Consider the following 14,769-nt stretch of genomic DNA (forward strand, 5'->3'; position numbering starts at 1 on the left):
AGTAATTCGTATCAAAATACAGTTTTCTTTATTGATGGTTGCAATGTATTTACCCATTGCAAGCACAGAGTTACTGGGAATGTAAACTAGCCAGACAGTATTTTTATGAATGGCTTTCCAGAATGGTGAATGAACACATTCAATGTTACTCCATAGTTTTTGTCTAAAATACTAGGTTTGCAATGAGATTAGTCTTTCTAGACTCTTTTTTTTAATTAATGGCAAGTGGTAGGTAAGAAAATGCATTCTTCTGCTTGTCCTCATCTTAAGCTGCATGTTTGGAGATAGTTGCTGGACTTCGGTTAACTCAATGAAACCTAAAGCAGTTTTCAGAAAAGTTAACCAGTTTAACTGTTTTAATAATTGCACTTCTAGAAACAGGCACTGTTAAAACCAGGTTACTTCTTAGCCGAGGAGGGCTTTCAGGTACAAGTTGAAGGCATGCTTTTAGCTGAGCTGTAGTTCACCTTCTAAAGCTTGTTCGTGTTTGTTTAGATGTCACTTCTCTTAGAATTATTGTAGGTTGGGTAAAGCATCACTGCAGTAGAACTAGGAAAGAAAAAAGTGGTTTATAAACAAAAGTGCAAAGCTGGAAAGGAGTATTCATTTTATGTGTAGCTTTCAAATCATTCCCCTTGTCCTCTGAAAATAAAATTTCTCTGCATAGAAGATCTTTGCTAATCCTTGAAGCGTTCAACTGTTCTGGAGTTTTAAGTGTGGGATTGTTTGGCGGGTTTTTTGTTTTGTTTTTGTTTTTTTTTTAAACCATGTAAAGATTGCACTGTCTTCATAATGCTGGCTTTCTAGCATATGTGAATGGTTATGCAGATGAGTCTTGCCAAATCTTTCAGGGCCATTATAAAACCATACTCCCCTGCTGGAAGTTGTTGTTTGCTTGGCTGAGTCAGCAGAAAGAGCTGGATGGCTCAGCCGCTCAGTTAGTGCTTGTTGTATGTAATCTTGCACCTTAGCGTAAGTCCATGTCAGCCACCAGATCAAAAGTCTCGAATGGGAGTAGGGGTAGCTGAGATGTGGATACGCATCCTGATCTGCTGCCTTGCTGGAAGGGGAGGAGCCATGGGCTAGGGAAGCAACTCCATATCTTTGGCTGTGGCTGCTTCAGGACTCAGCCAAGTTCATCTGCCTGTTTTTCCTAGGTGTAAGCGAGCAGCATGTATAGTGCATAGTCTGCATGTCCTAAAGAATGTCTACAGCAAAATGCTGCTTATATCAATTACTATTTATTTAAATTAAAAGCTTCACTTTTAAAGTAGGTTAAGTAGTGCTTGTCTTAAGTGTTTTTACAAGCTGTCATAAAGAAAACTACTATGTTGTATTTGTAATTTCCAAATGAAAGAAAAAAAAAGCTTTTATTTTCTGAAGTGAAAAGCTTTTGCAATATGGTAAAAATAAAGGTTGAGTAGTGTAAAAATCTATGCTGCTTCACTCTCACAATGAAAGATCTGCAGCTTCTAAGTTCACGGAATCTTTGCAAATAGTGCTTGATCAAAATTAATTCAGAAACAAAACAAATCAGGACTTTTTACTAGTTGCTTTTGGTAGCACTCAGTCACTTTTAGGGCTGATTGTTCATCTTGTATTGTTATAATCATTCAGAAATGCACTTCTTCACAATTCCTGGTACCTTTCAAGTAGAGGGAGCCATAGCAAATTCAATATTGAAAATTAGTGGTAGTCCTTCCCCTGCATGACTGTGTATACACGCACACATACTTTTTGAGAAAGAGTTTTTCCTATTTAGGCTTTCCTGAAAATGCTGTTCCAGAAACAATTCATCTGCTCCTGTTTGGATCACTTTAGAAAAAGGAGAAAATCCATTTCCATGTTGAAAGTTGCTAATTGATAGCTGTGTAGGTGACTCAACAAAAGACTTTTTAACTCTTTTGCCTATTGAAAATGTAGGTGCAGGTTAACAACCAATTGCTTTGTTTATATATTTTGAAGAAACTGTCACTGATGAGCTAGCTCGATTAGTTACCAGTTCAATTGTTACATTTTTCTGATGCTGTCTTTTAGCTGGATTTCTTTTAGGAATCATTCTGATTAATGTTTTAAAGTAACCGGAACCAGGGTAAATCTTAAAGCTAGATCTGTGGATAGATTTGGGCAGCATGAAGGGAGTAACTTGTTTTAAACATGCCAGCTTTCTGGAATGCGATCTACAGCCATGAACTACAAGCACAGGTTCTCAGTGTGGCATGCTGTGAGAAGGGGGTCCCTCAATAGGATACCTGGGAACTAGGGCAGCTGAGTGGGGAGATGTCTGACTAGGTATTTCACAACCTGGATTAAAAGGAATATATGGTGGCCAGAAAGAAAGACTGAATATGGGTAACTAATTCTGGCTTGCTGGGAAGTATAAACTGTGATCTGACATCTGTAGTGCTAGGCATGCTTTTATGCTTTGGACAGTTGCGAAGATCTTTGCTTCAAATTTTCTGGATGTTTAGCTTGATTATTTTGTCTCTGGTTAATTAAATCCCACTCTCTCCTTCTGACTCTGCTACTCAAAATAAATTTTCTTTTAACATGTTTTTTGATTACTATAACCTTGAATAATCTTAAAATAACTTCGGATAGAAAAAATGGTTTCTTCTAAAAATTCTCTTCCCAAAATGGGCTGTTCTATATGTAGTACTAACGTTGAGGCTGAGATTGAATAGGACTCTACAGTTAAAGTGGTTCTAACACTTACAAATAGTTACTTTCATCTGACCTTAAAAACTTTCACAGTTCCGTTTGCTTTCATGTAAAATTCTCTTTCTGTTCCTACTGTCTGACAATTTTCTCAGAGAAGTATTATTCCCCGCCCCCCCCAGCTCTCTGCTTACTCTTTCAGCATCCACAGATTGTGGCATGTTTTGTATCCCTCTCTACATTGGGATTTTATTTGGTAGAACTGAATGCCTGCAGTTTTCTGGCTGTGGGTAGTATTTTTTTATTTACTGCATGTGTGTTATTAAAGATTCCTGCAAATTTTTTGTATGTTTTTAAGTTTTTGCTAAACTAAGTTTTCTTTTAATAAAGAGAGTAAACTAAGTTTTATTTTAATAAACTTTTGCACTCTAGCCTGTACATGGTAGGTTCTTGTCTATCTTACTTCAAGTGTCATGGCTCACTTGCTTTTTCCTATTTTGTAACCACCCAGTTTCCAGATTAAAAATGTTGCTTGGCTTGCAGAATTTCAGTGTAGGAAAATAAGTACTGTGATAAATAGTCCCTTCTTGATTACTCAATTTGTTGAATATTCATGTCTCTCTACTATGATACATAGTTTCCTTATGCTCTTCTTGCAAGATAGTGCCCTGGAGATGTCAGAGAAAGGTCTTAGCACTTTCATTATACAGGAATTGTACTCTGTGTTGGCATCTTAATTTTTTTTATGGGCTGGGTTTGCATCAGTATCTTTTGATGAAGGGAGAGTTTGAAACTTAAAATTATTCTTGTGTGTAATGCAATTCACAGAGGCTAATGCTACTTTTTCAGGGTTTGCATTTACAATGTGATGGTTGTGGTTGTTTCTAGTGGACACGGTTTGAGGGGGGTTTTTTGGGTGAAGAAGGATTTTGTGTTCTTGATCCTTACTGATACAACAGTGAAAAACTTTCTTGTGGTCAACAGAAGGAGTTACTAATCCAGGCTCATTAAGAGATGATTGTTCTATAAATTTGAAATTTGAAATCGACTAGTGAGGAGCTTAATTTATTTTTCTTCAGATTGTTATGGGCCTTGGACTCCACAGTTGGATGCCACATAGTAACATAGGTTTTTGGCAGTAATTATGATATTGGTCACTCTGGTTTGGGCTAGTGCTAGATAGGGACATAAAGATCTGCAATTACTTAGTGTATGAGATGTTCAACAGTACAGGTTCTTTAACTGTGATGAACCACCTCTCTCTGATTTAATAAATCAGTGTTTAAATACAAAACTTTAATGAAGTCTGCTGATGTTGGACCCCCATTCTAGACGAGATGCACATAAATCTGCCCATTACTGTGATTTATGTTCTTATAAAGCAACGTGGTTTTAGTGCTAGTGGTTTGTCCCACTGCCCTTACATATTTCAGAGCTCTGCTGTAGCTGAGTACAGTTGTGCCACTGCTAAGTAATGGACTTCTACTAATCTGATGTAGGGCAGAGACTGAAATGGGAAAGTGTGCTGCCAATCATCCTTGAAATAACTTTCAGTAACCAGTTATAAACTGCTGATAATGCCTTTACTAGATACGTGCAGTAGGTGGAAAGCCTAGATATTAGAGGGGACTTGAGCTTTCCCCTGATGTTCACACTCAAACGTAAGCTGTTTCAATGAAGATTTTAGCTTTATCTGCTAGGGAAGTGGTTAGTGTAATAGAACAGTGTTGAAATGCACTGCTTTCTCAAGTATTTCCTATTAGCATGTTTAATGAGGCACTCTAATATCCCCTTAGGTTGACTGTCATTACTGAAAGCTGAAGTGTTAACTGTAACAGCAGAAAAGGACTCTACAAGACTATGAAAAGGCTTAATTTTTGTTTAGGTTGAGCTGTATAATTAAAATATGTTGTGGAGCTGTCTGTAGAATAGAGGTGGCTGATTGTTGGCAGCTCCTGTATGTGTGTTTGTGAAAGCTAATGGTCTTTTAAAATAAATAGCCTTTGCAGTTAAAATATATCCATTTTGTCAATGATAGACATCTCCACAAACTACTTAAATGGATTCTTCTTTAGATTGACAGTAAAGAATATACAGTTATTGTCGAACTTGTCACTTCTTTCCAAAAGTTAACCAGTGTGTTGGCCTTATCCTCTAGAATATTACTGCTCAGGTGTGAGCAATGTTCTAAAATGATCTGTTGGCAAGAAAGCCATTTTTGTCAGAAGTAAAGTAAAAATCTTAGAGTGTAATTTGTGGGAACACAACTGAAAGAAAACACTTGATGAAAGTCTCTTTGTCTGTATAATCTGATGTACTTCTGGGATCAATAGTATTGCAAGGCACTAAATTTAGATTGCATGTCCAGTATCCAAGATGTAAGAAGTTTATCAGATTTCCTGCAAAGTTGCTAGAAGAAAACAGCCTGGTGTTCAGTTGGCAAGTTTCCCTGTCCCCTTTGGAATTTACTATTTAATTAAAAAAACAAAAACAAACCAAACAACAACCAAACCTTGAATTTGCATTCAAACTTTCTTCTAGCATAACAACCTCTATTAAGCTGTTTATTAATATTTAATTCCTGATTTTCTTTGCCATAAATTTGCTGCTTCATCGGGTTGCCTCTACAAATCCTCCATCTGTGGAATCACTTACTAAAGCTGCTTGGAATCCTTACAAGTAGAACAAACCACGATGGAAAGCTTCTTAATGAAGTGAACTTTAACGTTGGTTGCATTAAAGTTTAACATTTTAATGAAAATTTGCTCTTACAAGTTCATTCTAAGACACGTGAAAAAACAAAACTATTACCATGGTTAAGTATCTCAGTACAGCTTTATATGTTAGTGAAGAATGACTCCTTCCCATAAGTATTCTCTTGAAAGGAAATGTTTTAGTAACTTCTGTTTTGGCCTGTTCATTTGGAACTCCTAACAGTACAGATTTCTGTAAGGAGCTGTGAATATTCTTTGTTGTAAATAGAGACTAATGGCTCAGTTGCTGTACTCTGAAATAGGATCAGGGATATCTTTGCTTTTTGTTTTTTTGTGATTATTTCACATCCTGATTTTAGTTTCCAACTGCACAGTCTGGAGTCCCATGGCAGTTCAGGCCAGTCTCCATTATGATACTTAGTCCTGCCTATGGGCCAGTACAGGCTTTTGATCTCATTGTGAACTGTTTAAGGGAGCTAAGTGCTACAAACCCCTTAATGAGCAGGTGGATATCCTTTTAGCTGGTTGCATTCCCTGATTTACCTGGTGTTGATGCAAAAGGTCAATGTGAGCTGGGCAGAAGGAAGGACAGAACTGTGATGCAGAGACACCAGCTCCTGGATGTGCTGCCTTACCACTTCTAGTTAACCATCAGTCCTCTTTATTCCTAAGCATGAAAGGCTGACTGAGTTGCGTGATTTTTTTATTTTTTTTTTTCAATTTACCCAATTTTTGTTACCTCTTATGTTTATGAATGCTTTGGGTAGTAATCTAAACAGCAACAAGAAAAAATTGTCAGGAATCCTTCCCAATGTTTTTGCTGCTCCTGACACTGGTTATTGGTTGATGCCAGTGAAATGACTGACACCTCCCTATTATCTTAGAGTTTTTTTTATTATGTCAGGAGTAAAAGTTCATCTCATTCAATATCCTGTCTCCAGCTTTTGTTGCTCATCTGTTGTTTTTATGACACACCTTCCCTCATGTCTGCTAGATGCATGACTGGAGCTGTAGTGAAAGTCCTGGTCTTTACAGGGTATGTTTATATCCATCTGATCTTGCAAAAAGGTCTTTAAGCTTATTCCATCTCCCTAGTATTTATTCTCAAATGCTTTTTATAAACAAGAACTTGGATTCCTTCTTTAGTGCTTTTTTGCTCCCTTAATCTCATTTCTTAAAATATATTTTTAATTCTCCTAATTATCATAGGAGTTCTCCTTCATGACCTTTTTATCTCTCCTGTTGGTGGGTTTGTTGACTTCATTCCTGAACTTCTTAATGACTTCTATATAACGCTTACATGTTCATACTGAAAATACCTTTTTGGATGGTAATGTGATTCTAAGATGCCTTTTCACACCTGCTTTCTATTGATTGTCTTAAAATGGAGCTGTGCACTGTCTTGTCTCTGCTTTCCAATGGTAAGTCTGCAGATTATAGTAGCAGCTCTAGTAATTAGTCTCCTAAGTGATCTTAGAAGTGAAAAAAAAACATTTAATATGATGATTTCAGTCCACCATGTCATCTAATGCTTCCTGTATAATAACTAGATGCATCTTGTGGTCTAAGTTTAAGGAACCTTCTATGATATTTTTTTTTCCTGAACTGTATTCTTTAATGAGGGCAGAAGGTTAATGCCTTGGTTACTCAAGTGGATAAAGATTGGGCTTGCCAATCTTGCCTCTGTGTCTCAGATTTCATAGCTGTGGTGCACAAGGTAGAGCTTAAACTTTCTCTGACAGATTTCCAGTTAATTGTTTTCATTTTCTTTTCCTCACATCTTGTCACTTATCAGCTTTATTAGTTAGGTGGTAATATACTTGCCTGTAGCAAGAATCTGTTATTTGGTGTGAGCAGTTTAACAGTGAGAGCATATTAGAAAATGTCATCTAAGTGTAAATGAAAGCATTCTCATATGAAAGATTAGGGAAAGAGTCCATTGCAGCCATATTTATTTTGCTAGGAAAGGTGTTCTTTGTTTTCAAATTTCTTTAATATCTAGCTATTAAAATAATGGCATAATGAATATTGGTTATGTATTTTAGAGATTTTTATAGTTGATTAACTTTTAATGCCTTGCTTCTGACTATGCCTTTTCACAAGAACTTACTCTCCTGTGTTCTAGTGTGTCTTAAATTGAAATTAGAGGAGAAAAATGTGGAGAATATCGATGCAGTCTAAGGCAATGCAAAGCAAATCTGTAATCTAAAAAAATTATAGAATCTAAAATGTTATTTCCTTAAAGTGGTATGATTTTTTTGCCTTAATTTGATCTGTTTCAGAATAGCCTTTTTATTCCTGGTGATTTTTTTTAGAAAGAACTTTGATTTTGTGTGTGAATCCTTGCTGGATGGCAGCCAGGCAAACTGGGCAGGCTTTCCTAATTGCCTCCTCCCGTTTCCTGAAACCTCCTGCCACACTGTTTTATGCTCAACATAGCAAAGCATATGTTTTGATATCTAAATGATAACTGAAAATGAATAACATAAATCTCTCTTCTGAACTGAGTTTTTTGTTTGGATGTTTTGAACCTATAGATTTTGGGAAACTCAGTAGAGGAAGTGAGGTCTGAGTACAAAGCCAAAAAGGTTGTTTTTGACAGCAACATTGTGAAAAGTCTCAGGATGAGAAAGCTGACATGAAAGTTGCAGAATCAGAATCATTTTGGTTGGAGATCCACCTGTGGAGATGATCAAGACCTAACTGAGCACGGTCCAGGGAAACCTGCTCTAGCTGACCCTGCTTGAACAGGGGCTGGACTAGATGATCTCCAAATGTCCCTGTCAATCTAACCAATTCTGTGTGATTTTGAACTACTACTCTAACTCCTTAGGTTTTCCCAAGAAATCACGTGCTGTTCATTGCAGGTTTGATAATAAATAATTTCAACTACTGTATTAATGCCACCTGAACTGCTGATATCATTGGCTAGCTTGTGATGGCACTGTTGAGGTGTGCAAGCTTCCCCTTCCTTTGCTAATTCCTGTAGTCATTAACTTTGTAGCAAGGACGCAGCAGAAACAGTAAATCTGCTGTCATGGTGCCTCTTGTTCAAGACACTTTACAAACACATTTTAACCTTCACACTACCCTTATCTTTCAGCAACATGCTTTAGTTTTCATGTGTAAATGGCAAGTGTTGCTTTAGCTGGGGCTGTTGGTGGTTCTAGCAGTGTCCCAGGACTGATGGTGTGTTCTGAACATTCATGATAGCCGTTGGTCTGATCAACGGTGTGGCTCTGCTTTTTGGATGCCTGAGAAGCAGATTTGGCTGGCATGTTTTGAACATTTCTGCAGATTTCTCTGCAGACCCTGTGTAAAATCAGCCTTCATTAAGAGTTGAATGGGGGTAAAAAAAGTAGCTTTTTTACAGAGCATATATTGGTTTTGGTTGTGCGCATCTTTCTAACTGCTTGCCAGTAAAATCCACGTACAGATGTTGCCATCTTTACCTCTGAAATTAGCTTCATTAGATGATTATCTATTTCAGAGATATCCTTCTTGGGACTACATGTTATTTTTCTAAAGCTTTTAGTGGTGACTGACTTTCAGTAGCTTCAAAGAGAAGGATGTAAGCTCAGTTTTCTCTTTGTGTCCCCTGAAAGACAGAAACACAACCATATTTTTCTTCCCTGTATTTATTGTGAGACCCCATTCTGTTTCTATACCTGTCAGCTCCGTGTTGGAGGGCTTAGTCTCTCGTTCCTGCTGCTCTGCATTTAATCATCTTTTCTCATTTCCATGTTGCTCTCACAAACAGCAGGGAAGGTGTTTATGGGTCAAATGATAAAATAGCCATTGGCAAGCAGACTTTTTTTTTTCTTCCTCATCTTTGAGTTGCCATGGATTTTAGTGATGATTGATCCAAATAGAGTAGCGGAGAGCAAAGAATGAATGGCCTCAAAAAACCTCTCCAGAGATATCAAGCGTCTGGTCCATTGGGTCATGAATTCCTAAACCTGGTGATTATCGGAAGCTTGTTTAGGGTGTAACAGGGGAATTACTCGATGCTCACTTTGCTGCTCAGCCTTTCCTAGGCCTCTGCTGCCCGTCGCAGACAGAGACCGTGACACCGGGCTTTGGGCCTGGCCCTGTGGAGCTGGGTGTCCTGCCAGGCCAGTCCCGGTGGTGGGAAGGTGGCCATGCCGCAGCGGGGGAACGATTGTGAGGGCATGAGGTGGCGTTCCTGAGGCAGAGGGGAGGCCGGGGTGGCGGGAAGGCCCGGCCTCCCCAGGTCAGGGCTGCTACAGCTGTAGGGCCCTTCCCCTCCAGCCCGGTGTGAGCTGCTGCCTCGCGCGGGTCCTCAGCAGCTTTTGTTTGCAGAAAGTGGATGTGCTCCTATGCTTTGCCATAAAGGCTTTTCCCTTACGTGTGCGCTGTCTCCATCGCTTTAATTGTAATTAGTGCAAATGCTGATGTGAAAGATGCAAGAGAAATATCCCTAAAGGTGGATTATGTTTGAAAATTAGCTTCTCTATCAAACACACAAAGGGCTATTTGAAGGCTTTTTTCCATGGTGCATTCTGGTTGGCTTTGAAAAATGGCTGAATAAATTTTTAATGATTTTTTTTTTTCCCTGACGCTTCTATGTGGTTTTTTTTTTTATCCCGTGTGGGTTGCTCAGTTGAGAGGAGGAGGAGGAGGCGGCGGCATTGGCACGTCCTGAGAGGCTCTGCCGGGAACTGGGTTATCATGCTGAGAGGCTGCTGCGAGTGTTTACCTATCGTAACAAAGGATCTTCTGATGCCATTTTATTATTAAACAATCTATATTCTTTGCTCAGGCTTTTCGAGGCTCCCAGCAGTTCTGTCAGGCTAACCTTGTTGCTAAAAATGATTTTGTGCTCGTAGTTTGGTGAGTCAGCCAGGCAGCGCGGCACCAGCTGAAGCCTCTGCCATCTTATGACGAGGCCTTTATGCCATGACATGAGGCAGGAATCGTAGCCATGCTTCAGGACCCATGTGTATGCCTTTAGGTCACCCCGTTTCTTGATGTGGGTGCAGCCCTGGCCCATGCTGGTGTGGGGCTGTTGGTGTGGAACTGGTGGAGCTGCCCCAGGCTGGAAGATGTGATGTCTCTGCTGCTGCTTGGCTGTGCTCACTGTGCTCAAGTTGTATCTCAGCTGGCTTCAGTCAAAATGTGTTTTTGTGTGTGTGCTACAAACATGCTTCCAGTTTTAACTACAAAAGAAATTGCTGTTGGTTATCACTGTTGGTTCTCTTAAGGAAATAGAGATATAAGTTTCCTCTAAATGAGAGCATGACTTTGTTGGTGGATTTGCACTACCAAAGCATGTACCGCACCCAGCTCTGCTCTTTATACACAGTTGAACTCCCGTTTTTACAGTTTGTGTGTGTGTGTGCTCTTGTGTGTGTTCCGCATGGGCATTTCTGTCTTTTGCACAAATGGCTCATTCAGAGCCATTGCATAATTCATAGGAAACACTACCAGTGTTAAAGACAGAATAAAAAGCAGCTGTGCTTTAGCTTCAGTCCTTGCTTCCTTATGGTGGTAGAATTTTTAGCACTGCGTATTGAATAGTTTTAAACCAAGTCAAGAAAGAATCCATTCTATATAACAATAATGAAATTACACAATAATGAGAATAATAATGCTTGACCTTGCTTTTTCTTGGAGGTGGAAACCATGCTGAAGTTCTGTTTAAACTCAGGGCTGTGAACACTTGGCATCTTCAGTTAGCCACTTTTGACATAAGTGTGCTTACTTGGATCAAAGCATCTCTGTTTCAAAACTATGAATATATTTATGCTTTTCATTTAATCTTAGTATACATGCAATGTGAATTGAAGTGAGTTATTCTTCTATCATTATATCAAACCTTGAACTTGCAATACAGCTGCTAGCAAGGAGTGTGTGTGCCCATTTGCTCTGGGTATGCTTCTGGAGTTCATTAGGTGTATTTTCTTTCTTTTCATCTTTTGGAACCTGGAAATCAAATTCTTCCAGCTTGTTCCATTTAAATGGTATAATATTTTATGGTGAAAAAAGGATGTAGTATCTCTTTTGATTTTATAACTCTAATTGAATTTATTCTTGTAGGTGTAGCGTCTATGACTGTGCCAGTGTACATCGCAGAAGTTGCTCCACCACACTTAAGAGGCAGATTAGTCACCATTAACACTCTGTTCATCACTGGAGGGCAGTTTTTTGCAAGTGTCGTTGATGGAATCTTCAGCTACCTCGCAAAGGATGGATGGAGGTTTGTGAGTCTTCCTTGCTAAAAGCAAAACTGGCATGGTTGTGACTTGGTTGACAGCTGTTATAATTCTTGTTGGTAAAATAGAGTTTACATATAAAGTGGTAAAACTGTGTACTGAAATGGAACTTTAATAATTAACTCTTGCTAAATGATATCCATACTGCTTTCCCTTAGGCTTAATAGTCACAGTATGCTTAGGTTTTTTGACTTTACTAAACTTTAAAATGGATGAGCAATAAATATGCATCAATAAGCTTGAATGATTGTCGTGATGTTTATGAAAGTAGCTTGCTTTTTGCATTTAGAATAATTACATGCTGATTTTTCAAAAGGCAAATTTCCAGTAGGTATGATGCTGTATGTACAAAATAGAGGTGTATTTTGAATATTCTTAATGTGAGCAGTAGTAATCCAATCAGAATTGAAGTGAAGGATATTGTAGCATGACTTTGTAGTTAAAAGTTTAGGTTACAGAATAATACAAATCTCTTTTACTCTCCTTTCTGGTTATTATGTTCTTCCTGTAGACATTGCTAAGTGTTTCTGGATTGCAGCCTTTACACTTACCGTCTTTATAGTGGTGTGTCATTTGAGAGAGATGAGAAATTTCAGTGGCTTAGTATTTTACTTGCAATGCTGGCTGGAAGAAATAATTAACAGAAATGTGTAGGAGGAATAACTTATAGTATACATTCCAACTTCTGGAAACTTGTGCTTAATTATGTGTGCTTTTCTCTTGAAATGCTCTTGGGAAAGGGACACAAGTTGTTGTAAGGCCTTCGATTTCTATTGCTACAGCCTGGAATCATTTTGCTATTTGAAAATCCTAATTTGAAGGATCCTCCCCCCACCCCAAAAATTTGCAATATAAATATTACTACGTCCTCTGGCTTCTAATGTAGCTGAGTAGGGATTTCTAGGTGCACTGAAGTTTGAGGTTTAAGTTAGGAGCAATTAATTTGGGACTTGGTACATAGAAGAACTTGGAAGCTGATCCTATTACAGTATTTAAAGAATTATGCATTAAAACAAAAAGTTAATGTTTTCTTAATGAATCTGTGGTTTAATTTGTGTATGTGTGAAGATGCAAGAAGTTTGAGGTTTTTACTTTTTGTCAATGTGATTGTTTCCTTTGCCTCTTTTGTAAAAAGATGTCACATGTCACCTTAAGAAAAAGTCACTTCAGGCTGATTTAGTTTAGTTAGTTTAATTCTAAGTTTTAGCTCTGCTTTGTGCTTTCCGAAAATTCATTGGTTACTTTAGCTCAGATGAAAATAGCATTTTGCATTTTTACATGAAGCTTTTGCTGACCTTTTATAATACAGCTGCATACTCTGGTGGACTGTATGTCCACTTATGGACAACTGAGTAACAGCCTTCACTGAAAGAAAAATTTAGTTTTATAGGATTGCTAATCCCTTCTGCAGTTAAAGAAATATGCTCAATTTTGAGAAGAGTTAATGGCATGCAGTAATGCATTTCTAAGTAAAATACAAACTGAAGTATTTGATCCCCTATGCCAATTACTCAGTAGTTGCTTTATTATTTTAAATTAACTTTTAGCCTAAATAATTTGCTAATGTAATGGCTCCCTATGCATGGGGCTGGATGGGAGGAATGGACAAGTGCATGTAGTTATTTAGAAATGGAGCTCTGAGTCACTGTTACTCTTAAAGGCGTTGTGCACTTTCTGTTTAGACAGATTTTTCAAATTCAGTTTACCTCAGTGGTTAGGTATTCAGCTGGGGGAAGCTTTTGTGGATGTAAATCCGTGGGGTTTTTGTTTTTGTTTTTGGTTTTTTTTCCCCATTAGTGTGCTGACACATAGGAGGTAAGGATGTGTTTGTAATCTGTGTGTTTCTGTAAATACTGGTGTATTGGAAGAAAAACACAAGCTAACAAAGTCTCTGACAAGTATTGATCTTACTGGAGCTGTGTCTTTTGTGTAATTGTTCAGGTAAACTAAGATACTTCCTAGCTTGAATTTTTTGCATCTCAAAAGCAGACTTCTAGGCTTCTTTGGAAAAGATCTGTCAAAGAGCTGGCATTGTGGTATAGGATGTATCAGTTTCCAAATCAAATAGTGACACAGGACTGACAAGTACATTTGTATGTAAATGATTATTTAAGTGAAAAATACCATTCCAGTTTGTTACACACACGGAAGTTACCATCTTTTGATATGTTACTTTGTAAATATATTTAGTTAAAGTGGAAGATTAGGTGGAAGGCAGTAACCATTGTCAAATGTAGATTTCATCTTTTTGTAAAACACTGATATATCAATATGCCACTATACCTTAAATAGGAGTAAGGCTCCCACCCACTGAAATGCTGCACAACTGTTCTGAGAACTTCTACATTGGTATAACTTATTCTTCTGTTTGGAACAATAAATAAACTACTCCGGTATAATTCAGGCCCTTTATCCTATCTGAATTGGAAAAAAAAAAAGTAAAATCTAGAACCTGTGGATTGACTAAGACTAGGAGGTTGGGTGTTTGATAGAGCTGTGTGAGATGCTGGCTTTTGAAAGTCTCCGACGATGGACATTTCCATTTCTCAAGACAACTTGTTCAGATGTTCAGTCACTCTTACTGTGAAGAATTGTTTTCCCCTCATCTTTGATCTGAATTTTCCTTGTTGCAACTTGTGACTGTTGACTCTTGTCCTTTCACAGTGTACATCTGAGGAGAGTCTGTCTCCATCTCCTCTATGAGCTCCTTTTCAGTTGTGAAAGATGCAGTTAGATCTCCTTTTGATCTTCTCTTTTCTGGATAGCACAAACCCAGTTCTCTCTTCTTTTATGTCATACGCTCCAGTTGCGTGACCGTCGTAGTGATCCATTACTATTCCTGGTTTGTAGCTTTCTGTCATGTTGGTGGTCCTACTTTTCCAGATTCAGCACAATGTGTTGAGTAGTGAGGAGTAATTTTTTCTCGCAGCCTGCTGGCTCGTGCTGGGTAGCTTTTGCTAAGGCAATAATGGTATGTTTTATGTACATGCCAAGTACTGTTCTGCTGGATTGAGCGGAGCGAAGTGAAGTGAAATTGTTGACAATGCATTGGGCAGAAACTGAGGCTCTGCTAGTGATGAGGTATCCAAGGATTCTCAGCTGCGATGCTGGAGCTGTTAATTGGGGATTGTGTCCTTGTGTATCCTCAGCTAGTTTACTGC

At 38.3% G+C, this 14,769-nt stretch overlaps 1 protein-coding gene across 2 annotated transcripts in view; it reads left to right on the top strand.

Moving 5' to 3' along the window:
• The window catches only part of SLC2A13 (solute carrier family 2 member 13), a 161,974-nt gene that overhangs the window by 20,015 nt on the left and 127,190 nt on the right, over window positions 1-14,769 (top strand). For both annotated transcript variants that reach the window (XM_069801861.1, XM_069801860.1), the window contains exon 2: window positions 11,433-11,592. In XM_069801861.1, coding sequence (XP_069657962.1) covers window positions 11,433-11,592 — 160 coding nt within the window. The remainder of the gene's footprint in view (window positions 1-11,432; window positions 11,593-14,769) is intronic.

Source organism: Haliaeetus albicilla, chromosome 14 (assembly GCF_947461875.1).
Source record: "Haliaeetus albicilla chromosome 14, bHalAlb1.1, whole genome shotgun sequence".
Classification (NCBI taxonomy): domain Eukaryota; kingdom Metazoa; phylum Chordata; class Aves; order Accipitriformes; family Accipitridae; genus Haliaeetus; species Haliaeetus albicilla.